We start from the raw sequence: 27,608 nt of genomic DNA on the forward strand, positions 1-27,608 counted from the left end.
GTCGGAAATTTTTATAATCAGTTCTGGGTATGCAAGGGATTTGTACATGTAAAATGATTGTTACCTTAGTGATCCTTATAGAAAAGTTACTTCAATTAATGTGTAGGCACCTACCTCTGTCTACATACACTGACAATAGGTACTATGAAAACGGCAGTTTTTTTTTTTAATAAAAACAGATCTGTTTAGTTACTCTAGAGTTACAAAAACTAACTAAACAATAAAAGTTAGTTTAAATCTTTCAATGGGGGCAATCAAAACAAATTGTAATAATTAAATTATTTATTCAACACGAAGCTTCCACATGCAAACACTTACAAATAAAACTTTAGACAAATACATTTTAACAAAAAAGTTTATCTAAATTCGAGAAGTTTCCAAATTAAATAATAAATAGGAACAAATTAAATATGAATAAAAATAACTTCAGTTGGCAACAGAATCAACTTTTTTTACTAAAATTTTGGGTATAAAAATGTATTTAGCACACGTTAAAATATTTTTTTTTTATACTAGAAAGTGTAAATAGGTTGAATAAAATAGTATTTAATGTCGGTAGTGTTGCCAACTGCACTTAATAAATATTAAAAAGGAATGTATAGGTTAACGGTATTTAGTATTTATATATTTTCTTTAATCTTAGTATCAAATTCAACTGTCTGCCTTTTAGGTCACAGCAATATTTTTCATTTTTCATGTTCTTTTTGTATATAATGTGTTCTTGTTTTCTTTTGACGATAATATGATATTTTATATAATCACCACAGATTTTTTGACACTATCTATTCTCCTTAATATTTTAATTAAAATCTATTTTTGCCATTAAATTTTTTAAGTTTGGTAACTTTTAAAATATTTTTAGCCTACATAAAATTATTCATAGTTTATTTATTGGTAAATAAATTGCTCTATGGTTAAGCTTATGACACGACAATGACTAATTCGTATTATACATTTCATAGCCACATTATGAGATAGTAACTGCGGATTCCAATAACTGATCCATCCATTTTTCGATTAGAGATTGAAATATTGACACTAGCTTCATACAAATGATCTCTTATCGAAAGACCACTGATGGATCGATTTTGGAATCCGTAGTAAGATAACACTTAAAACTGAACACAAAGCAAAACGTTGGTGGGAAGCAGGCCTTTAATACATAGTGTTGTGCAGTGCATTTATCGATAAATTTTATTTTATTTATATTCTACAATCTTTACATCGACTCTTGTGCGTATTTTTTTATTTTTAAATATTTATCAAACAATTGTAGAACGGAAATTTTTGGTAGAATGTAAATAATATTATGTGTAACAAACAGTGTTTATTTCAATTGATTGTACTAAAACTAAAATGTGATGTTTGCTTTAAAAACTAACATTTTCGATAAAAGTTAAAATTATTATAAGCTTTAATTTATAAAACATATTATAATAAGTACATATTATTTTGCCAAATATTAAGAACTAGCTAGCTTAGCTTTACATACACTCTAATTTGGCAAATACCTATTATGAAAATACACACTTTTTAAAAGTTATAATTTCTAATAAATAATATCTTAAGTATTAATATGAACAGAAATACATAAATACGTAAACATAAAATATACATAATAATAGAAGTCTTAAAAAACATCGTTTAAAAAATATGTATCGCATAAAAAGAATCGATATTCGTGGTTTTTATCGAGTTGACATATTTTAAATATAAAATAGTGTTGTCTTCAAATTTCCAGCATACTGTCTGATTACAAAATAATTGAAATATTTTGACAGTATGTGAATTTGTTTGACAAAGTAAAGACTTATTTTTCTCCATAGGTATTGTAATAATTTTGTCTCACATGACGATTTTTATTTTTGTATATTATGTAAAAGTTTATATCAAGTTACAAAAGATATAAGATTGTCTAGAACTAAATTACCGCAAAAATATGAACTCATTTATAGAAATGGCACACTTTAGGTTTCATTTTACGGTAATTGAATTTAGAATAAATTATATACTCATTAAAATATATAGTTTTTTTTAAATTAAAAGTAATTTTCTATTTCGGGCGACTAGTTCGCGGCTTAGGTATAAATATCGCAATGTATACTGCTAAATAAAAACTACTTAAATTAAAATTATTTTAGGCTTTATATTTTTAGATCATTTACATTTCCCAATTTGAAATCAGAAAAAAAAACTTAGAAATATTAGCTGCCATATATCGAGGTTCGATAAATAATATTTTTGTATTATACAGATTTTACCGACTTTGGGTCAATAGCTCAAAACCCGTGTAGGCTCACAAAAGTGTTAGCATATACCAACTGTATTAGAAATCAACTAAAGTCGAAATTGGTGTAACAAAGTAAAGTGTATCGATACAATATCGACTTTATTTTTATTGAAATAATATCGAAAAATAATTATCACATTTAAAAGATGAAGATAATCAAAGTAACTGTACGTGACAGTAGTGTTAATTGATTTTAGATTCCATTTTAATGTCGATAAAGTTCTTCTTTGCCCTTCACTATAAATGTACGCCTAAGGAACGTTCGAGAACATACAAGCTGTTTATTTGCATCCGGGTCAAATTTGAGGAGGATGACATAAAATACGTTAGTAAATCAATTGTAATACGGGAAATAGCTGAAATGTGCTGCTTTTTTGTTCTTGTAATTTAATAGTATTCCAGAATTAATGAATGGTCGCTGCGTATGCATTGTGTTAGCGTTTGTGCGAGAGCGCAGCGTGGTTGTAAGGCTAGTAACACACGCGCCGAGTTTAAATACGGCTGGGTTACACTGACAGATTTTTGTAAATTAAAAAAAACCCTACCCATTTTATTTTTGATTTGGATTGAGTATCATTAGCATAATTAAGTTCTTGAATTTGACACGGATGCAAATCAACAGCTTATAATAATAAAATAAATATAATTAATTGAAAATAATGACATTATAATGTATTACGCTGGTGGAGCGGCAGTGGTGGGTGGTGTCGCGGGCGGCGGTGACGTCACGTCGGCCGCCGGGCTGGTGACGTCAGCAGGGGAGGAGGTGGGAGGAACTGTACTTTGCTGCGATATTGGTAGTTTACCTGGGATGGAAAAAATATTATGGTAATGAAAGTTGAGAAATGTTATAATTTTGTATATAAAAGGTTAATGAAATGTTATACATATTAACAACAAAACAAATTATAAGAAAAAAACGTGCCTCCCTGATAAAGTTCAATGCCTTAGTTAGAAGACAGAAATACAATTGTACAATAGCGGTTGAGTGACTGTTATATACCACGCCTTTTCGTATAGCTAAGAGCCAAAAAAAGTTATGCCTGGAAGTCAAATGTTAGTCCATCTGACTCATCACTTCGAAGGACACCATATAAATACATTGACTGCCCACATTATCATACTCCAATATGAAGATCATTCAACTGGAGATCACAAGCAGGATCTTTACAATTTCTTTGCTTGTTTTTGCATATAATATATGTAGGCAATCTCCTAAGGTATCGGTTACCCATCCATGCTAGCACAGTTTATTAAACCTCGCTATACCTGAGACATAGTCCTTGAACCAGCGGCTGATGCCGGCAGAATGCTTCCTGATCCAGTCGATGCGGAATGTGGCCGTGTCAACTAGCTTCTGAAGAGTTTGTGACATCGGCATCAACTGTTCCTTGTGTTTCAGAGCGAAGGATTTTAGCTGGGAAAAGAAGAAAAATCGGACGTAAATATTGTGTTTGGTAATAGGGGGTAGTATTTTGAGAGGATACGCAAAACTAATTTTAGACGAATAAAAACAATATTTCATTTTTTTTGAATTTTCTAAAATTACGATGCGGTATTAGAATAAACACAGCCATGCAGGTTATCCTAAGCTCCTCCATTAGATAAATAAATATTAGCCACAAAGGGGACATTTCTAAATTCTATGCTGCTATCGCGTATTGTTTCTAAAATCTTCTATAATGACTGTGACATTTAAAGTACACGACATGTACAAAACGCCATTGCTGTGCCTTTTCACTGAAGATAAACTCGAGGGACCAATATGCAAACCTCACAAAAGATATTACACTCCATTCGAACTACTACATATTTCTTTCAGAATTTTCTGGAACCTTGTCAGTCAAACTAACCTTGCTTAATTCCTCTTCAGTGGAAATAAACCCGAAAGCTCCACTCAGCACAGCGGGGAAAGTGAATGCGTCCATCTGCGTGAACTTATTATACACGCGGTCGAAGTTCTTCACGAAGAAGTCCTGCGCGAGCCGACTGCCCAGGGGAGGTTCTACGCTCCACGCTGCTACTGCGTATTGCTTCTAGAATTTTCTATAACCTTCTAGAATGTCAGTCAAACTTACCTTGCTTAATTCCTCAGTGTAAATTAACCCGAAAGCGCCACTCAACACAGCCAGGAATGTGAAGTTTTGTACTAAAAAGTCCTGTGCTAGCTGACTGCCCAGAGGAGGTTCTACGCTCTGCGCTGCCACCGCGTATTTCTTTCCGAACTTTCTATAACTTTCTAGAAGATAACCAAAAAAGAAACTTACCTTGCTCAATTCCTCCTCAGTGGAAATAAACCCGAAAGCGCCGCTCAGCACAGCGGGGAACGTGAATGCGTCCATCTGAGTGAACTTATTATACACGCGGTCGAAGTTCTTCACTAAGAAGTCCTGCGCGAGCCGACTGCCCAGGGGAGGCTCTACGCTCCACGCTGCTACTGCGTATTGCTTTTAGAATTTTCTAGAAACTTCTAGAAGATTACAAAAAAAGAAACTCACCTTGCTTAATTCTTCTTCAGTGGAAATAAACCCGAAAGCGCCACTCAAGACAGCCAGGAATGTGAAGTTTTATACTAAAAAGTCTTGTGCTAGCTAACTGCCCAGGGGAGGTTCTACGCTCCACGCTGCCACCGCGTATTGCTTCTAGAATTTTCTACATCCTTCTAGAAGATAACCAAAAAAGAAACTCACCTTGCTCAATTCCTCTTCAGTGGAAATAAACCCGAAAGCTCCGCTCAGCACAGCGGGGAACGTGAATGCGTCCATCTGCGTGAACTTATTATATACACGCGGTCGAAGTTCTTCACGAAGAAGTCCTGCGCGAGCCGACTGCCCAGGGGAGGTTCTACACTCCATGCCACCACCGCGTAATGCTACTATAATTTTCTATAACCTTCTAGAATGTCAGTCAAACTTACCTTGCTTAATTCCTCAGTGTAAATAAACCCGAAAGCGCCGCTCAGCACTGCCGGGATTGTGAAATTTCGTACTCAAAAGTCCTGTGCTAGCTGACTGCCCAGGCGAGGTTCTACGCTCTATGCTACCACCGTGTACTTTCCGAACTTTCTAGAAGATTACCAAAATAGAAACTTACCTTGCTAAGTTCTTCTTCAGTAGAAATAAACCCGAAAGCTCCACTCAGTACAGCGGGGAACGTGAAAGCGTCCATCTGCGTGAACTTATTGTACACGCGGTCGAAGTTCTTCACGAGGAAGTCCTGCGCGAGCCGACTGCCCAGAGGAGGTTCTACGCTCCACGCTGCTACTGCGTATTGTTTTGGTATTTCCGTTAGAGATTTTTCTAGAAGCCTGGAAAGAAAATTGTAAGGGTTAGATTGAGATACAATGCTTTTAGGCCATTAAGAGGAAGAGATTTCTTTAGAAATAAGCATTACCTTTGCAAATTCTTTCTTTCTTTATTATGGTGTGTACAACAATTTTAAGTAAATAAATAAATGAGAATTTTAATACTTAAGACGCCCTTTCCAATAATAAAATCAGAATTTCGAAAACTCTGTGTGACACATTCATCCATCCTCCGAGCCTTTTCCCAAACTATGTTGGGGTCGGCTTCCAGTCTAACCGGATTCAGCTGAGTACCAGTGCTTTACAAGAAGCGACTGCCTATCTGACCACCTCAACCCAGTTACCCGGGCAACCCGATACCGCTTGATTAGACTGGTGTCAGACTTACTGGCTTCTGACTACCCGTAACGACTGCCAAGGATGTTCAATGACAGCCGGGACCTACAGTTTAACGTGCCATCCGAAACACAGTCATTGGTGTCTAAGATATACTTAGAAAGTACATACAAACTTAGAAAAGTTGCATTGGTACTTGCCTGACCTGGAATCGAACCCGCACCCTCTTACTCGAGAGGTTGGTTCTTTGCCCACTAGGCCACCACGACTTCATACATTGTCTTCACACTTGTGTGTGACACATTCATCTAGCAATAATGTAGCACGCTAGATCCACAATTGCATGAACGATAAAACGACATCATACAATTTAAAGTGACGTTATACCAGTTATATTCACGACACGTATCATATCATCCCCTATAACGACAAACTAATAAATGTTTTTTGATTGGAAATCATCGAATGACCCCTCCTCCTGTGGTTACCAGCATGAGGGAGTGTCAGACTCTTACTGACTAAACCCCACCATGTTAGTTTTTAAGCCTTTTATGTACCAGGGCCGCGGTAACTCTTTCGAACAATCCCGCAGCCCAGACAGACCTTGGCCCTGCTGGGCCCAAACATACAAATAATGGCGTCCACGGCCGATTTCGGCCACGGCGGCTGTTCTCAAGTAAGGAGATCAGTCAGCTGCGCAGGACATATTATAGTGCACGAGCATTTGCGCAAACACAAGTGCACTCCCTATTCCTTCACTCTCATAGCCCGATGTGACGGTAAACATACAAATACTCACATAGTAATAAGCGACTCCTCCCTGGTGCTGGGCAGGTTGTTAATCACCAGACTCTTGACGTTGGGGTCGGTGGAGTTGACGAACACGTCCCATAAGAAGTCGAACTCCGCGCGACCGCCGTGACGCAGCGCCATGTTGTACACTAGAGAACGGAGGTAGGACGGGATGCTGGGGAGAAAAAAAAACCTCATTAATTGGTATCATATATAAATAGCTAATTTCATACAAAAAAATCTCTATCAAGTAAGTTATTAATCAAATAAATATCAATCAATCAAGTAAGTTAAGAATCGAATAAATCTGACAAGCATTTTACACGAGGGGTTGCTTGATTTTTAAAAGGTGCACAATGCAATAAAAGTCACAAAAGTACAAATGTCAGCATAGGTATGTAGTGACATAAAATAGTCACTCATCTATGGACATCTATGGACATCATGGTCATCTATGGACCATGGCATGCATTTAAATAGTTTGGATTGACTATAAATATTTAAAAACTGGCCAAGAACTTTATTTTATATTTCAGTAGCAATAGAAATACACCTGTGAACATTTCTGTCTAACTATTACGGCCTATGAAATTCAGCATGGTAATTGACAAACGGACATTGAAATCTTAGTAACACGTTCCCAATTTTCCATTATTGCCTTTAGGTATGAACCTTACAAAATGAAAGTAAAGCGTATACCAGCTATATAAACCACTTACGGGTTATTATTAACATCTTGCTGCGTGGTCCAGTTGCGGAACTGCTCTCTAGCCCACGCGAGGCATCGCGGCGCCTCCACGTAGCACTCCCACATCACGAGGTTCTCTATTAAGAACGCTTCGTTGTCGTCCTTCGGCTTGCTGAGCCCGTAGTTCACTCGCTCTAGCTGTTTAGCTAGGATTATTCGCATGTAGTCCTGAAAAGGAAAATAAGGATTTTATTATTATTATTTTGTACGTCTCTTCCAGACCACAGGACTACAGAGTCCTGGATTTTTGGAAGGCAAACGTGGGGCAGATGCTAATATGCTTTTGAGACAACTTTAATGAAATGATGATATTATTAGCCTGTAATGTCACAGTGCTGGACAAAGGCCTCGCCATCAAGCAAAATAAAGATAAGTGATTTTGCTTTCGTTGCATTATAATAGCAAAATAAATATGTGCTAAAAGTATAAGAAATAAATAAGGTCTTTTTTGAATGGAGTATTATATTCAGAAAAAGACTAAACAGATGCAAAAATAAAAAGAATATACATTAATTATTTATTTTTGTAAAATAAGCATAATTTTTTTAACATTAATTGATAGACTTAAGGGCTGTCTTTCGAAAAAAAGTTCCCATGTTTCACCTCTCAAGTCACTTTCATTTAACAAAACAGAAGCATTTATCTATGATTTAGACTAAAATAAACAAAACAAAAAATATGTATGTAGCTTAAAAAATACTCACTTGGAAATATACATATCCCGAAGTGGACCTCATATTATGTCTCAAGAAGGCCATATTATTCAACAGTAAATCCCACACCATCTTCGAGTCTTCCCCATTGATGACACAGGTAGTCAAACCGAGTGCATAACTATAGTCTAACTGAGAAACCTTGGCTAGATTGAAGGCGTCATCTATGAGCTGTGACTTTGTAATGGGGGATTTCACGTGACCAGCTTTGAGGGCCTCGCTTAGAAGTTGCCAGTTTTTCTTGTCGTAATTTACTCTGTAGTAGCCTGGAAGAGGTTTAGAAAATTTTAAAAGTTATATGAAAAGTAATGTGAAAGAGGAGTTTGTGGCTAAATGGGTAACCATCTTGTCATGACGAGTTTCTCCGTAGGTATTTCGGAGGGCACGTTAATTTGTTCGAGTCTGGCTGATAATCACCTTTGGCAGACGAACAATGTCAGACAAGCAGTTCATACCAAGGGTTCTATGGTTGCTGTATAAATGGGTTGAGACGGTCAGATAGGCACTCACTTTATATAAAACCCTGGATAGATCATAAACCGTGAAAGCAGACATCAGTTTACTGAAAGGCTAGGCAGCTCATGAAACTTACCAATAGCATCGACATTAACATACAACGCTTGAGTATCATTGATAGGCACAGTGACCGTACTGATACGTCCTTTGAGCCAGGTCTTCGGCTTAGTAGACCAGGAGTCTACTGGAGAGTCTACTACGGTGTAACTGATGGGGATGTGCCATAGCTGGTCTATCATCTTCTGGTATGGGTCTGTTGCTGAGGTGAAGAGGCGCTGTAAATAAATAAATTTTAGGTATAAAATAAATATTAGGGAATTTTAAACTACCTCTGAACATATTCAAACAACAAAAATCCTAGTAATGGAACCCTTTACCTAATCGAACTATTAATCTAAAAAAAGATCTTCAAGGACCCCACGACATAACTAGTTCGATTTTCAAAAACTGTACAAATGTGGAAAAGTTTTCCAATGGTTTATGCATCCGAGGAAAAGTGGATAAAGAACTCCGCAAAGTTGACCGAGTGTATATTGCCATACTGCGTCCAATTTTCCCACGCGAGAACAGTTTTTTTACAGGTTCTTGTCTAAATCTAAATAGCTAGGACCACGATCAAGTACGTCAAGGAATTTTGCGACTAGTCCTCTTCTTTACCTGTTCGAACTCGACAGTTGAACCCCGAGAAACAGAAATGGACCTTAAAAAGCCAACTAGCACCTATGTGAAATCCAAAAACAGTCAAAATTGGATTGAAAACATCCTTTTTGAAGTCGGTTAAAAGACGCTTTGATCTCCTAAAGACACTCTTTCTCCCCAAAAACCTTTTACATCTTACCTGTTCGAACTCAACGTGTCCGTTGTCGTAGTTCCTGTTGACGTTAACGACGGGGTAGCCCGCCTGCCGCGTCCACGAGTTCATGAACTGCACCACGCTCAGCTCCTTCAGAGCCGGGTCTGATACCGTGGCTCGCGACATCGCGTCCCATAGATCGGTCTAGCTTATGACCCTTAACAATGATCTCCCTAACTGTTTAGACCCCAAGAAACAGACCCTAAAAAGCATACTATCGCCTATGTGAGCTCCAACATAGTTCTCTCTAGCTTAAGACCCCTTAAGAATAAGAATGACTCCCACTAACTATTGCAAGCCCCAAGAAATCAGAAATGGACCCTATATAACCATCTAGCACCAAAAACACCCAAAATTTGATTGAAAACCTCTTTTTTTGAAGTCGGTTTAAAACACACTTTTTATACTTAAAAACACTACAATCTAACTTCTTTCTACACCTACCTGTTCGAACTCAACGTGTCCGTTGTCGTAGTTCCTGTTGACGTTAACGACGGGGTAGCCCGCCTGCCGCGTCCACGAGTTCATGAACTGCACCACGCTCAGCTCCTTTAGCGTCGGATCTGATACTGTGGCTCACGACATCGCGGCCCATAGCTCTCTCTAGCTTATGACCCTTAACAATGATCTCCATAACTGTTTAGACGTCGAAAAACGAAAATTGACCTAAAAAATACACTATCGCCTAAGTGGACTCCAAAAACTGCCAAAATTGGACTGAGAACCTCTTATTTTGAAATCGGTTAAAACACATTTTATACGGACCCTAAAAAACAAACTACAACCTATGTAAATTCCAAAAACATCTAAAATTGGATTGAGAACCTCCTTCTTTGAAGTCGGTTAAAACACACTTTTCATGACCCAAAATCTTATAACTGACCTGTTCGAACTCAACGTGTCCGTTGTCGTAGTTCCTGTTGACGTTAACGACGGGGTAGCCCGCCTGCCGCGTCCACGAGTTCATGAACTGCACCACGCTCAGATCCTTTAGCGTCGGATCTGATACCGTAGCTCGCGACATCGCGTCCCATAGGTCGTTTTCTTCCGCGTTTGAGTATTTCCTGAAAAGATATTAATAGGTACTTTATTATGCCTATTTTGTGGTAGAACTGGTTATCTATGGACACTACGGTCGATGTATCTTGGCGAACTATGCTAGTATTATGTTTTATGTTTTATATGTATGTTTTATATTTTATGTTTTTTATGTTTCATACGGAATTTGTCGGCGTGCGTCTGTGAGATTGTTCGAAAGAGTTACCGCGGCCCTTGTACGTAAAAGGATTAAGAAGATGCATGGTGGGTTTTAGTCAGTTATAGTCTGACATAGTAAGAACATGAAGAGAACAAAAAAAAAAGTCGAAACAGAGTTGGGTCGCTGGTTATTTATAAAAAGCCCGTCAAACTTAGTCATAAACAAACTTTTAACAAGTATCAAGACATCACAAAAGTTTTACCATAGATTCAAATAAATCACCAATCCCTTATGGAACAGCTCCTCCGATATCGTATGGTTCAGCATACGTATCAAGTTAGCTCCCTTAGTATAAGAGATCTCGTCGAACTTCTGCGATATTTCCGAAGCGTCCACAACCTTGCGAGATACGGGAGAAGTATTCTTTAGAGCATCGGAACGTAGAAGGTCCATCTTGTCCCGCGAGAACGATTCGAACATGTTCCATTCGGGTTCCACCTGGAATAAAACATGGTATTTCAGAATAAAATACTGAGTTTAAAGTTGCTGCCAGGTTTGAGGAGTTTGGAAGACGAAACGTGATTGTGCAACGCAAAGAAACTGCAACCTCAGTGGGAATTGTTGCGACCTAGTTCCATCTTGATCTTCTACGATTACACCCTCTGTAGATGCAGAGGAAAGGAGTGCCAAGAGAGAATGGCAGGTATCAGTTTATATTTTTCACTTGCTACCTGAATATGGTAGTTTGGTCTTTCAGAGCCCTTAAACAACAACGGCAAAACTGAGGGTTGCAGAATGACCTCCTTTTTGTGTGGTTAATAAAGATGCCTGCAATTCTGTTTTTCGGTTGAAGTACATATTACGTAAGCAGAAGTCCTAAATTAAGTACCTAAATTGCCTATATACTCACATGGTCTACTCCTACATACTCGATGTAGGTCGCGAAGCCCTCGTTGAGCCAGAGGTCGGTCCACCAGCGCATGGTGACGAGGTTGCCGAACCACTGGTGGGCGAGCTCGTGAGCTATGTCGATAGCAACGTTCTGTTTGTCGCGGGGAACGCTTTCCGCTTCATCGAAGAGAAGGGTTGTTTCTCTGTGAAAAAAATCATATTGTCATCATCATCTGTCCAACTTTTTCACAACTATGTTTGGGGCAGCTTCCTGTCTAACCAGATGCAGCTGAGTATCAGTCTTCGCATGCAGTGACTGCCTATCTGATCTCATCATTCCAGTTATCCGGGCAACCCGATATCCCTTGGCAAGGTGGCCAGTCTTTCTGGCTTCTAGACTACTCTTCTAATAACTGGCATATATTCTAACAGCTACCTAATTACTCTACTTATGTACTTCCTTATATCTTCCCTTATGTACCACCCCAATTTATGTTCTCCCTTATACGGTACCCCTCTGTACCCAAAGTGTATACACGTAAATGGATCTTTTCTTGGAGAAGATAGTAGGACGAGTATTTAGTTACTTTGCCATGAAAACTAGACATTTATTAAAATCTTGCCATATGAAATAACTTCTTCGTAGGCGTAAACCTTTCTTGTCATTTCATACACGATGTGACATATCCTCAAAGATAATAAATAGTTAATTGAGCCATTCACAAACCATTTAAAATTGTAGGTATTTACACTAGGACACGTATTACAACTTTACTATCTTCTTCCTTTGATAAGCGACTTGTAATGTGTAATTGCTCTAAGTGGTAGTTAATGGCCTTAAAAGTGAGTCATGGTTTTGTTGATAAGACTTTTCTATTAGCATTGACATAGTTACCACAGGAGAAAAGGCCATTTTAACAGTCTGCCTAAACAGACAGACAAACAATCATCATCTGAAGGTTCTTTTGTTGCTGAAATTTAATTTTATTTAAAGAGGAAGAAAATATAGAACAGCATCTAATCACATGTCGCAATTTTTATAACATGTCATATTTTCTAAAGAAAAATGTTGATTTGTTTGTAGCAATACAATAAAATCAAAATGTGATTTGTTCATTCCTCCTCTACAGTTATATCTAGATCTTTTAAGTTTAAAGCAATCATCAAGCATCAAGCATCCGGTTACAGTGAAAGCCGATCCCAACATAGTTGAGAAAAGGCTCGGGAGATGGATGCCTTTAAGTTTAAAGCAAATTAGGATAGAGGCAAGATGCTACTGTAGATACCTAGATGCACTTATTATTTAAATGCTATTTGTTACGCTTTTTGTTCATATAAAGAGTATTTCAAATTATATATTTTTAAAGTAAAATATAATAATATTGTTTAAACTAGCGACCTTCCTTACTCGCTAAAAGCCGGTTGAAATCGCCTTCCTATCGCTACGGTGCGTTAAAATTCTTACGATTAGACTGATATTACGCGTATAGAAGTGAGTATGAAAATATTATTTCACATAAAACTGGTTTGTGCTGGGTATAAACTGATCTTTGTTCAAGACGTAGAATGCCCAAATAAATAAGTTGACAATATTACTTATCAATATCTGTCTTGAATTTGATTAAAACGCAAATATTGCCAAAATTGTATGAGACCACGAGTTTGGCTAATAACTTGTTCTATGGAAGCGACTACAGCAATATCCTTACTGATATTATAAATACCATAGTAACTCTTTTAAGTTCGTCTGTCAGGCGTCACGCTAAAACTACTGAACCAATTTATATAAAATATGATACACCGATAGTTTTCAATATGAGAAAACGCATGTTGTTTTTATCTTGATGCGGGTAGTAAGTACTTAGTTTCCTCGGAATCAGTGGTTGCAAAATATCTTAAAGAGGAACAAAGTAGTGGTAATAATAATTAACCGAACACATTAACCGCAGGCATGACGTTAACTGTCAAAGTTAATTGAACCCAGCCAAGCTTGTCTCGTAGAACAAGTAAACAATATTATTATGTCATTATTTACGTCATTCACAACCTCATACTTCAAGTATGACATAACCTTTTATTTTCAAAACTGGTTACGCTTTGCGGTTTTAAAGTCTGTGGCTACCTGATGACTTATCCTTTAAATATTTTTAAGGTTTCTAAGACAGAATGAGATTATCATACTTTATACAGCTGGTGAATTTGTTTGTTTGTACGCCCTAACTCAGTAACTCATGGACTGATTTGCAAATTTTTATCAGTGTTAGATACTTAGTCCATTTATCGAGGAAGGATAAATGGGAGTGGATTAGATAAATGGAAGGAAAATTATTTACCATGGTATGCTGGTGAAACTACTGGCAGAAGACTGGCTTATAATTTTAATAAAAAATGGGATTAAAAAAATATATTTTTTTCAAAGGCCATGAGCATTATCTCAGATTAGAGTTAAGACTACAAAAACGAACAGACAAAGGATTCCGGTAAATATAAGTAAATATATAAAAAAATGAGTCATCAGTAAGGGTAACGATCCGTAGCTGTTCTTGTATAGGTGTATGCGGTAACGATCAGTAATCAGCTGGTTAAAACTGGGTTAAGCCGGTTGCAAGCATTTGTTTTTGCGGACATAAACACGTCAGAATTAACACCTGTAATTTTATTCGATGTTGGCTAAGTATATAATTAGAGTACAGTTCGTACCATATTTAGGACCGAATCCACCACAGCAAAAACCAATAGATTTTCTCCGCTCGGAAATAATATTGAATGTGCGGAGGGTACTAAGAAATGGTAATTGAATAACAAAATCCTATTGGTTGTCTAAAAACTTCTGCACACCACTTTGATGAAGCCTATGTTGGGGTCGATATAAGGGTAGCTGAGTACAAGAGTTTAACATGGAGCGACAGCCTATCTAATCTCCTCAACCCTTGCAACCCGATACCCCTTGAGAAGACTGGTAAAACAACTTACCTAAAAGTAACCAGACCCCAATTCTCCATAGCGCCGCTCGAGAAATCAGGAATAGCAATCAGATCCATTTTATCCAACGCGTACGGTACGCCGAAAACTTCTTCGTAATACGCCAACAATTTCGGAGTTATCGTAGAAGCGTATTTAGCTTTTCCTATCAATTCGGGTCTTGTCCATATTTTTATAGGAATAGTAATGTTGTCTTTGCTTGTGTAACTGGTTTCTAGGGATTTAAAGTCGGATAGAACGTAGGCGACGAGGTATGTTGACATGCTCACTGAACGGTCGAAGTGGGTCCATTGCCAGCCGGGTTGGTCGGGTCTGTGGAAGAAATGGTAGGAGTTAAAGACTTGCAGTTTTAAGGGAGTATCATTTTGGGACTGAAGGACCCAATGGCGTATGAATTTCTTTAAGCTATTACCTGACCAATCGATCAATTGTGAACCGATAGCATGAATCGATGACAGAATGGGTACGCAATTAGTAAGAATTATCATCACAACTATTGGTCGACGTCGAGAAATACTTTTTAAATATTTAAATTCATCCTTTTAGCGATTTTAGAACCCTTTAAATACTTTTAAGGACTGTGGAAAGCTGTCAAAAGACCCCTGGTTGCAACCCGTTTTGGCAGCAAATGAGCAAACTATTCTCTTAATGTAATAAATAGTAATTATTTGTACTTGCAAAAGTTTAATTTGTAAGTTACACACATCAATAAGAAGTTACGCAAGCACGTGCTATCTGCGATTAATAACACAATTCACGCATTCGAGTGTAATCAATCAATTTTATCGTTAACTACTGAAAAACGTAAAATAAACAGTTTTACGACCATCAACTTTCAGATTGCATTTTAATTTTTAACAATTTTATTTCACTAATTTCTTAATCAAAGCACAATACATAATATACAAGAAGCCACTTGAATTTTACATATTATAGCAAGGAGCAATATTTCACTCAGCTCAATTGCTCACTAATTGAGCACAGAGTTTCTTGCCCTTTTTTCTCTATCGGAAGCTACTTTTGTAATGGCCAACCAGAATCAACCTTATGTATTGTGTACTCATGTACATTACAAAAATGACAAGTGCTTATAAAAGCCTAAATGAATCATTTTTTTTATTTGTTTATTTTGTAACTAAATAACTTCTCTACTCACATAGGTTCCTGAGCAACAATCTTCATATTAGACAAGGCAGTGACAGTTTCAGGATGTGCAATACTGATTTCGAAGTTGGCCTTGAAGGCCGGCTCGTCGAAGCAAGGAAACGCCGACCGCGCCGAAGTCGGCTCGAATTGTGTGACCCCTAAGTTCCTGGAAGATAAGGTTGCATATCAGTGTCGGAAGATGTCTTATTAAGTAATATCTGTTTCATGGAAATACTCAAAGTATCCAGATAGCTTATGTTACTCGGGAAAGTGAAACTTATCAATTATTAAAAAAAACTTTTTTTTTTCATTTTGGAGCCTTCAGGGCAAAAACAAAAAAGCTTCTTCTTTGTTACAGTACAGAACACAAATACACAAGTAGTATAGAACACAATTTAAAAAAAGATATAAAATGACAAATTAGGTAAGTTCCTTAATGATTTAATTTGTCACAATTTGAGAAGCATATCATTGTTTATATACTATTATGTGATAATGTATGACTAGCAAGTTTCTTTGGTCTATAAATGCTTTGTAAGAGATAAGAATACTTAAAAGAAAGAGGCTTGTCAATCCTAATTAAATTATGTACTAACATTACTGATGAAATAAAAAAAGATGTTGTATAGTATTATGTGGTAAGACAGTGGTAATAGATCATTTTGAAATATAGTATAGCTATTTTACATACATTATTGGCTAAGCTAATGAAGGTGATAATTAAGTAAACAGTAGGTAATTCCCTGAAGGGCAAACACAAACATATTCTGCCATAACACACATAATAAACGACTTACTTTTCCTCATGTTTATCATTGATGTACGTGCTCTTGTAAAATCCAGTCAAAGAGTTGGAGATTTTTGATTCAAAAGACAGCTGAAGTATATAATCCACATTTGTTTTCAATGCAGACTCTAAAGACAATATTAGTCTATCACCAGTTCCTTCTATTATGGACAGGATTTTTATGGTCCGTACCGCACTGTGGGTTATTTCAGTATCAACTGGAGTTGGCGGTTGTGTTATATCCGTACTTAAAGTAGTCTCATTACTGGCAACCGTTGTTGTTTCTGCCACTGTTGACTCTGTTGCATTCTGATCAACAGCAGCTGGAGTCGTAGGAACATCGAAAGCAGTAACATTCTCTGTAGCCGTTACCGCAGCCTCAACATCCCTCTTGACTTTCGGAGACTGTAACGTCTCAATTTTCTCATAGATTTGTTCGGTAAGCTTAGCATTGCTACTAATACTGAGGTTCTTAGAATGTAATATAATTTCTTTGGTGCTCCGACTGGCACGTATAGTGATGTATACGTCCCCGGAGTACGTGGAGTTTTCTAGTTCAGCTTTTAGTTTCAGTCTGTAGAAACTTGGCACTACGTAGGAAGGGAGTCTGAGGTCTGGTGACGGTGCACTTGATAGACCAAACGGTTCAGTTTCATCCCAGAAGTCTACTGTTTTTTGTGAAAGCTGGAACAAAAGACAAGAATTAAGTTGTGTCTGATTATTACAGTAGCAGTGGGTGTAAGCATGGCCCATTATTGCCTCTGCTATTAATTGTTTATCTTATTTGAAAATGATTTAAAAAATGGATGTTGAATATTGTTGCTGTTATTGTAACAGACCTTGTAAAATACATGTTTTTCATAATTACTTTATGAAAGTGAAATCAATTTCAACTTAATAATAAACAGATTTATTATCCATAAAGCTTTGTTATTTAAGATTTAGTAGAACTTTTATTTAGTGTTTGATGTTAAAACATGATTTCGCCAGTCAATTTCTTTATTATTACTTATATTTTGGCAAATCAAAATTATTAGAATTATACTGAAATTAAACTTTTATAGTTTGAGACTTCTGTTTTACATGGCAATTGAAACATGATTTTGGCCAGTCAAAGTTCCTTATTTTTTATTTATTAAATTAGTAAACAATTAATTATATTATGAGTAGATTAAAAGAAGGAACCATTTATGTAGAATATGTTTTTGTCTGAAAAAATATTGGCCGATAAGAGCTTTTTTATTGAGCCCAGCCTCAGCTTTGAAAACACAAAAGTACAGGACACCACAACGCACCTATTCCTTCACGAAAATGCAATTATTTGTACTTACATTCTGATTTCCATTTATAAAAACTCCTTCAAACATAATAAAAACTAAAACTGTTATCGTAAACATTTTGAACGTTAAATAAAAATATCACAGGTTATAAAATGCAGTATTTACTGAAGAGTTCACGTATTATTTATTCAAACTATCGCATTTTTGCACTATCGTTGAAATAAATGGTAATTATTATTTAAAATAAAATATTGTACGAATATCGCGCACTCTCAGACACTCAATGATCGATTGTCATTTTGACTTTTGACGTTTTATGTTTTTCAGAACTGGGTGCAACTGGCAAAGGTCTCGTTTATTTGGGACCAAGCAGTTTGTATTACGATTATTAAACCGCTTCCATCCGCAAAAGGCAGGGAGTAGCGTGTAACTGCGGAATTAAAGTTCGATAAAAAACATACTAAAGACGGTAGCTTTTAATTAAAACTGATAAGGAGTATTATTACGAGATAACAATTGAACTTGAAATCGGGCAACGTCTCATGGAGTTGGTTGCAGATTAGATAAGCGTCAGCTTGAGCGAGATTTTATATACTTGTGTATTCGAACATAAAAAATGTGACGTGAGTAAGCTCGGATTTACCTTGAAGAACGTGATGAAGTGCACAATGACGCCCACTATGACTGCAGCAATAACTGCACAGAAGATGAAAGAGATGCAGATGCAGTTGGATATGAATATTCCTCCTCTTCTTCCATATTGGATATCTTCTGGAGTTTGGGATTCATAGGCCAGGAACTGCTGCCGGCTCGTCGAGAGGGTCATGTTGCTAATTCATTCTGAAACAATGGCGATACGAGGACATCGTTAGTTTAATGGTTAAAAAAACACAATTTTGCACGCTACATGGAGCTACACCTTGTTAGAGTATTGATAGAAAAATGCACGACGTCTGTGAAACTAAGGTGTAGCTAATGTTTTCGTATAATCAATACTGTTAGTTACACGCAAGTATCTATCTAACCTACCTATCTACTCAATGAATTATCTACCCGGCTTTTATTTTAATTAAGTCCATTCGCACTCTGATGGCCTTCGAATTATTGGGAGCAAAAAACTCTTTCTAATATTAGTTAAATGTTATTATTAAAACAATATTATAATCACTATATCAGTTGCTAACTGTGAAGTTACCTTTAGATATAAAAGCATTGGGAGTTCCTAATAACAAAATTCTTAGTAAAAATAATTTAATTTCCGATCAAAATGAGAATGAATCATTGGCGATTCAGTGATTCGTGCTATAAAGTTGATTATCAAGACACGTGATTGTAATAGTATAGTGGGTAGTGTGTCGAATTGATGATTAGGAAATTACTGTGCTTCAGTGGCTAAGAGCATTTAACCAACCGGAACCGCCATGAACACATCCTTACGATGCCCACAAAAACAAAATTTACGCACACATGGTCATGTATCTACATCACGGTTGTTAGCAGATGGGAAGGCACGGCAATAGCGTCTCCAGTTGGGTTAATTATCTAAGTGCAGTGGGTTTAACCATGAGGGTGATTGCATAAAGATGGTCACGTCATGGTGGTTACACACTACAAAGTAATGTTTTAAAAATGCTTCTGGTGTTCTGCGGTTACGACTGATTGTAGGATATTGAGTGACACATAAGAACTGGCTTAACAACGATACAATTTTGTCTTCATATAGATTCGAGATAGAACAGCTGTGGGCAGATTTTAAAACTTTCCAACAGATTAGGAATCTTCCCTGTTTTTGCGCGTTGGAGTTTAACCAAAAGCAATAGATTTACAGGAACGGTACCTAGACTGCACATCAGTGGTAACTGTCATGCACCTTAACTCAATAGTAATAAGTACGATTTTCCTATAAAATTGTTACCAGTGATCTGAAGATGACTGTACACAGGTCATGGAGTGACTGCCTATCTGACACTCACCAGTTACTTGGTTGTTTGTACCTAAGACTTTTTGGCTTGAATTTTGAAACAATCAAGACCCACAATTTAACGTGCCTTCCAAAACACGGAAGAAAGTTAAATGTATGAAGTAGGTAATTTTACAAATACCTACGTATCAATACCTCACCTATGTGGTTTTGGTAGGTATAATTAGGTATAATTTTCGCGGTTTCATTTCCAACGAGATTGCCCAAATATAGAACTGGCAATGTTCTAAGTTATATGGATGACTTCAGAACAGGTCACATCATAAGTTATTAAACGGCTATTAATAAACAGCAAAATGTCATTTATATGCCACAGGTAGGTAATTACTGATGCATTATGTGGCCCTACCGGCTTTGAGTGTCTATAATTTATTTGCTCTGTGGTTACGGATTATTGTTCTGTACACCGGCGGTGGTAGGTATTGTGCACATCGTGGAGGACAAAATTCCATGCACACTGTACCTAATTGTTGTAGTTTTAAGACCTATTTGTTCCTGTTCTTTCACTATACTTAGGTGAATCACACATGCCTCTATTTAATCCGCACAAAGCTTTCACAGGAATTGACACCACTCGACCACGCGGTCAAGTGGCTTGCATTTGTTTATCACCAGCAATTTCCACTTCTTCGTCTTGTGATAATCAACTTAGATATGCTGCAAGAAAGTCAGTTTTACCAGCCAGAAAGTGCCTTCCTACAATTACGTTATATACCTCAACTATAATTAGCGTTAAAGGCGTCCTTGTCAAAAACTACCTTGAAATAATGGCACTTTGTTTCGTCAATTATTGTAGCTTCTCGCTGTTCGCTATTGATTCTTGATGACAATGGACGAGGCAGTAGCAATACCGTATTTCTTGACAATTGAAATATAAGAACGAAGACGAGTGTATGAAAAGAAATAATCCGAAGGCAAAACCTCGCAGTCTAGGTCTAAGTCTTCTCTAGTCTGATGCAGTAAATATCAGTACTGAGGTAGGTACGGTAGACTGCACATCAGTGGTAACTGTCATGCACCTTAACTCAATAGTAATAAGTACGATTTTCCTATACAACTGTTACCACTGACCTGAAGTTGACTGTACCTTCTTCTTAAGATTCTATATAAGTATACCCTGGAATAAATGGTACCTTTTTCGAACTCTAATTTTGGAAATACATTGGAAGAAGTTCGCACTTGCCACTTAGCCACTCAAATAATTTTAGTTAATAACATTGACGAGAGCACCAACCTCTGTTATCACCAGTAACATGATCATCTGGTTATTAACAAAAACATTCAAATAATTGTCAAATCTGCCATATTCGTGTTAGATAACGCTCAATATCAAACAATACATTATTTGGTATTACTATCCTATTACAATAATAGTTATATCCTTCACTAAGTCTTTCATTTGCAAATTTTCAGAGCGTAACAAATTTTCAGGTCTGCGAATAGACGGTCACAGCCGTCAATGTATAGATAGGTATGCCTATCTCAAAAACTGCTGTTTCCTTATTGTGTGGTTTATATTTGGAATTGCAATTTTTTGTCATTTTTGGCAGGTTTTTTGTGATGGCTTCCTTCGTTTGTTTGAGGAAAACTAGACACGTGAATAGTACGATTTGCGTCACGGGCCAAAATGATGTAGTCACAAAATATTCTGTGTTATTAGTAAAGAAATAAAGAAAAATCATTTATATTTGCGCAAGCGCGTGTACAGGTCATTTACTCATACTTACAGACTCTTTAGTACGTATATCAACGTCATAAATAGATATACCTATCTTGCACCGATAGGTAATCATCAATCATGATAAACCAAAATAACTGTCTCTTAATAAACAAGAATATAAAGTCTAATCTTCGAACCTTCGATTGAAATGCAATTAGATGCAAATTAGTTATTTGATAGCTTGGGAAAGCTATCAATGTAACAGCCAATGGTGATGTATAGATATTACCTTATTGTTTTCAAATACAATAAGCTATATCAATTAGTGTTATAACAACTTAGTTGTATAAAAGGTAACTAGAGGTAAATACAGTGGCATCTGCATTTGAAAGTTGTACCGAACGCACGTGTGCTTCAGTTGGAATTAAAAATATAAAGTCACTAGCCTTTTACTTATAAAAAGAAAATCAGCCTTTGTACATGAAAACGACTGAGGAAAAACAACACACATCACGGCAGAGAAATGAGTGATAAAAATGAGAAAGATGTTAATCCTGGTTGCAGCTAAGTGCCTATAGATCAGTGTTTTACCGCATGTATGAAAACTTGTAAGAGTTTCTGGCTTTTAATTATTAGTAACTACTGCCAAAGATGACAGTAACAAGATGGTCAGATTTCGGACTAATATTCTTTCGAATCAAGGAGGAACACGTCTCATCCATAGAGCTAAAAAATGTATCGCATCACCTTATCAAATCGCTCATCGTCGGCGAGTTGATGAGTCTAGCAGACACAGCAATTGCAAATGAAATTATACCACGAAATGAGCTCAATAATTTAGCAATTGGCATAATTCAAAGAAATGTAATTATAATAATTACGATTCGTATTGGCATTGTGCACAAGGACCATTGCAATCCATTGCATTTGGCTCGCTTTGACGATTTGTGCAGCTACGGTCAGTTTTACTAGATTATTTACTGGTAAACTAAACTGTGACATTTTTGGAAATGTACCTACTTAACTGTTTTTCTTTTCAATGACTGCTGTGTTTCGCAGCTGATTATGATATTTTTTTGTCTATTGACATTTGTAGTTCTACATAGTCATATCTTCAATACGGCACACACAGGGTATAAAGTATCTTCTGATGCTCACAATACGTTGTTATGAAATTGTATATGAAATGATGCACATAGCTTTTATATCCAATCGAAATATTTTGTAGTCAGCTTCTAGTCATTTTGTAATTTTATTGCAATTTTCAGAGAAACTAAACGTAGAAAATTGTGCAGTATAAAACGTAGGCATTGTTTATGGGTTTTTGCTATGAATAATGTGTAGTTAAACATAACAATTCGACAGTTATTGGAAAGTGATTTATGTAGCAAATATTTATGCCTATAGGTATATTACGATATTATTTAAACATTATTGTTTTTGTGGTTAACCTTCTCACTTAAATAGGGATATAACCGACGATGAATTGTGGCGACCCTGGAGTTAAACACTTTAAATGCTTAGTAGACAATTTCGTTCATGAAGGACCTATCGCTCAGTCAAGTAACAACACAATTGTCACACTCACCGTCACCGACATTAGTCTCACTAGGATAGTTTTCATAGCATCATCTCCCTGCCCTAACTCTTTGTAGGTTGTTCTATCGGCTCAGTATGTCCTTTTCTTGACTGAGCGACATCGTCTCACAAATGACACTCTTTCCAGTCACATCGTTACCCCACTGTCCATCCATCCTGGTTATGGTCATCACACTCCTCGTCGTAGGCACAGCCTAAAATTTCCACTACTGGAGAAAACCCTTCCCTAAGCTGCCCATACCATTGCCAAGCTGGAGGTGTTGGTGAGCGCAGTGTGCGATATTTTAGCTTCGGAGATGCTCGTAAAACGCAATAATTTTTACTAGGCAGGTACTACCAAACTCAAACTCAAAGCGAGTTAGTAGTATAATACGCATAACAGCAGCAGGGACTATGTCCAATGCATCGGCGTGGCCAATGAGCATGCGGGTGCGATAACACTGCGTGAGGCGTTTGTTATGAAAAATTGGTACTAAGGTGATATTTTATTGGCTGGAATTTGTTAAAGAATTTGAGTAACTTTCTGCGGAGGATGATATTTTTTCTTTTATTGATGTATTCTAGGTTCAATGTAAATAAAATACAGCATTGATCTGTATCGAATCTGGTATAAGATATCTATACTGAAAATAATCTAAATCGAGTGATGTGTAAAAAAATAAAGGAGTCTATACAGTTAGCTACGGTAAAAAACAATGCCGGTAAAAACCATATAAGAGCAAAAATAATTATTCTTGTCTAAATTCAAAAATGTTTATTAAAAAATAAACAATATAAAACTAGCATCGATGGATAGAATGTCAAACAATGTATTCAACTAGAGCAGTAGCAACAACTTTCAATTGTTTGAGAACCCGCATTGCAATTGATCAGTTTTGTTGTGAAGTAGAAAGAATGTGTGGGCGAGTAGAACTACCGCATTTTGACTTAACCAGTAATCAGACACAGCTTTATTAGTATGTAATGAATCAGCTAAATGAATAAAGTGACTAACTGAATCAATTGAACAGTAAGTAGGTAGATTTGCAGTCAATTCCAATGCCTTGCCTGCAGATATCAGGTTGTCCAGTTCACTGTGGTGAGGACGTCAGATACGCAGTCGCTCCATGGAATAACACTGGTACTCAGCTACATCCAGGTAGGCTACAGAGCTTATCATAGTTGGGAAAAGGCCGGGCAGTCAGCTGTAGTTCTCATTATTTCTTGATCCCGGGAAATAAAACTAGAATCGACGGCTCCACCACCGCATCATTATTTTGAATGCTACCGTCAGTTTTCAAGGAACCAGTATTAACCAAGCTATCATTATCACTTAAATCATTGAGCACTGCACGTACCACAATTACTGTAGCTCATGATATCACCTACTTGAGCACAATAATCTATTTCCCTCATTCTACCGTTTGACGGGATGCATCATGCACTTGGAAGTTCTACTTGTCTTGTTTTTTCTTCTTTAATGCACCCTTGACCTTCCATTAGTGTAATTTGCTCATCATTTAGAAATACTATACCTATGATGTTAGAAGGTTTTTGGTCTGAGACATTACAGGTAATATAAATGTCAAAATCATCCTTCTCTAAAATTATGATCAACTAATAAAATTACCAATAACTGCAATATATTTTGTGATTGTGATAAATTATCGCTTTGGGAAAGAATTCATCTGTTTTTCCATTTGTCAAAATGAAAGTTTCAGTAAGCTGGCTTCAAAATCTTCTTTTTGAACCATCAAGTTTTGGATCCTCTCTGAATAGGGACCTCGTATATATTTGGACTAGTATGTAAACATACTGCACGATACATTTTTATTATTGCTTTATCAACTCAAACTGAACGCTTTACCAGTTCAAAAGCAGCAAAGAGAATCATTGCTGCAAGAAACCGGCCATTACTCTTTATTGCATCCATTATTTGCGAAATCACTTTACATAGGTGCAAAAAGGTATTACTACTTTCGTACAAATTACTTAATTGTAGACTACTGACCTCTTTATGTGATTAATGTTGCCAGGTGGAAAATTGTTAGTATTATTTGTTCTTATTTAGGTAATTCCGATCATTAATGTTGTTTTTTCCTTTTCCATGGGTTTACGTAACGATTCATTGATACTTAATTAGTTCTATGATTTTATTCATGGTCTTTGTTTCACTTAATTGCTGTTATACTGCTTGCTAGTGGTGTTCATGAAGTTTTGGATCCTTTTCATGTGGCTTTATCGATATTGGCATAATCACAATACCTTCTCCTTAGTATGTGACTCGTTTTAATTCTGGGTCTCTTTAGTTATCACATACATTTTAGACAAGTTTTCTAGTTTTTAGTCGAGCCCATCTGCCTCTATTCGTCACGATTCTTACATACTTATCTTATTCGTCTTACGTTACTTTACGCACTCATCCTCCATGATATTCAAAGGTCTTACTATGCGGCAGAGACTACTATGGGTCTTTGTCATCATCAAGTACTCTGGTATCTTTACTGTTTCCCATAAGTCTGTTATTGCCCACCCCAACATATGTAGTTGGGAAAAAGGTTTGGAGGTTGACGATGATGATAAGTCTGTTATTGATTCCGCAAATGTTTGGTAAAGACTGGAGATAATCCCGAAAAAACTTAACCTTGAACCCATTATTTCAGCTAATCGCGTGTTAACCGGTTTTTGCATTTTAAATGGAGTGATGATTGAATACTGCTATGAATAGATTAATTGAATGGTTAATTAAAACAGATGGCCGCTAAAATATATAGAGGACACAACATGTGTATTGTGCGAAATATTTTTAACTGACTTGAAAAAAGGAGGTTCTCAGTTTGACTGTATATATTATGTACTTATGTAAGTTTCAACATGTCATTCAGTATCAATAGTATCAAAAAGGCATGATAATAACACTCCATTCAATTATCATTTGTTATATTATGTTTATGTACCAAAACAAATAATTATGGTTTATGAATCCGTTTCGGGAACTGTGTTTTCTGGTAGTTTTCATCACATCACACAAGGTCGATGTATTGAGATGTAGGTGTAGATGGAATTGTGTATGTTTCTTGCTCCATCACGTAAAAGCTACTGAAAAATTTTGATAACAATCGTAGTTTTGTAGGAAGTAGGCTAGGCTAGCAAATTATTTATGTATCCGCGTCTTAAAACAATTATTTGAAGTATCTGCATAACAACTGATCAATGAAATCTATTCCTATCTTAGGTTCACTTATCATATATTGGTTTACTGAAAAGGTAAATAAACAGTTGATTGTTGAATTTTCAGTCAGATATCAAGCCTAAAAATAACCTATAAATACAAACAAACCATTAATAGTGTCTGATAATGTTTATTTACATAGATTAGGTACATAGATGCATTAGACAATAGGAAATATTAATATTACGAAGGTAGGGTAGATTTAAATAATAAAATATATCGTTGTTATATTTGCAAAGAAACACAAAACTATTGGTACTTTTATCGCGATAACCTGCTAATTGAATTTACTTTTCTGTTGAAAATTACAACACTTTTGCAGTCGACTAATATAAACACATTCTTTATAAATATAAATAAGACGGGTATTTTTAACTATGTGCAAAAGTGTGTAAAGGTTAATCAACCCTTTCAAAAGTATAATAGACACGTGATTTTTTAATCTATTTATAATCACTAATTAATGTTTAATATATTCGACCACCGAGTCAATTAGAATTTTAATTTACAAAAGTGGAATACCAAGTCACAATGGAGTAATGGACCTAACCACACAAAATGAAATATGTAACTTAATACTTTTTACGTCCCCAATTTCTCAAATATTAATTATTTCAAGTTGTTAAAAAGTATTTATTGTAAACTTACCGCCACAGACCAATCCAAAAAGGGTTCTCAAAAACACTTCCACTTTCAAATTCAAACTAACAAAAAAAAAAAACAAAATCACATAGAATCCTCTAAAGCGAAAAAAAAAACAAATCACAATTCGAAATTTGAATTTCAAACGGAACGACTACGAGCTGTGTGCGCGACTCCAATCTATGGCGATATGCACGCTCCTACCGTGAACGTAATTTACGTATTCACCGACCATTTTAGGTTGGCCCCTAGCACACCTGTATTCCTTACCACAGCTGTGTCAACATAAATTAGTATTTATACAACCGCGAGTTATTTCGCTGGCCAATGAGTAGTAAGGTAAGAAAAGCAGTTACGAATGACCTTGGAACGTAGTTTTGTGTGTAAGACAAAAAACTATTTAGCATAATCATTATAATCCAGGAAAAGCGTTGTATTTTTAGAACTAGTTATTTTGATTCTGTTTTTAAATTGACGGATTATACATTTTAATTATAAAATTCGGTCTTCAGACAGGTATTGCGGTGGGGAAATACCATAACACCTTGTTTGATGTTATGGGAGATTAAACCGCATACATATTTATTTTAATCTATTTCCTTATCGTTCTAAGAAAGTGTAACACGATGACGAATACTTTTCGGCAAAAAGCGATTTGTGACGTCATTTTTCCATGGAG

At 36.3% G+C, this 27,608-nt stretch overlaps 1 protein-coding gene across 1 annotated transcript; it reads right to left on the reverse strand.

Annotated features, from left to right (window-relative positions):
- Positions 1 to 337: 337 nt before the first annotated feature.
- On the reverse strand, positions 338 to 27,138 carry LOC110381688 (aminopeptidase N). The gene is made up of 15 exons (XM_064037222.1): positions 26,936 to 27,138; positions 18,480 to 18,676; positions 16,567 to 17,240; positions 15,780 to 15,935; positions 14,615 to 14,935; positions 11,661 to 11,844; positions 11,013 to 11,248; positions 10,436 to 10,616; positions 8,776 to 8,974; positions 8,175 to 8,449; positions 7,442 to 7,638; positions 6,730 to 6,897; positions 5,384 to 5,597; positions 3,560 to 3,707; positions 338 to 3,096 (listed from the first exon to the last, which is right to left on the reverse strand). Exons 2-15 carry the CDS (start codon positions 18,660 to 18,662, stop codon positions 2,966 to 2,968), a joined length of 3,267 nt encoding a protein of 1,088 aa, XP_063893292.1. The 5' UTR covers positions 18,663 to 18,676; positions 26,936 to 27,138; the 3' UTR covers positions 338 to 2,965.
- Positions 27,139 to 27,608: the final 470 nt, after the last annotated feature.

This window comes from Helicoverpa armigera, chromosome 12 (assembly GCF_030705265.1).
Source record: "Helicoverpa armigera isolate CAAS_96S chromosome 12, ASM3070526v1, whole genome shotgun sequence".
In the NCBI taxonomy this organism is placed as follows: Eukaryota; Metazoa; Arthropoda; class Insecta; order Lepidoptera; family Noctuidae; genus Helicoverpa; species Helicoverpa armigera.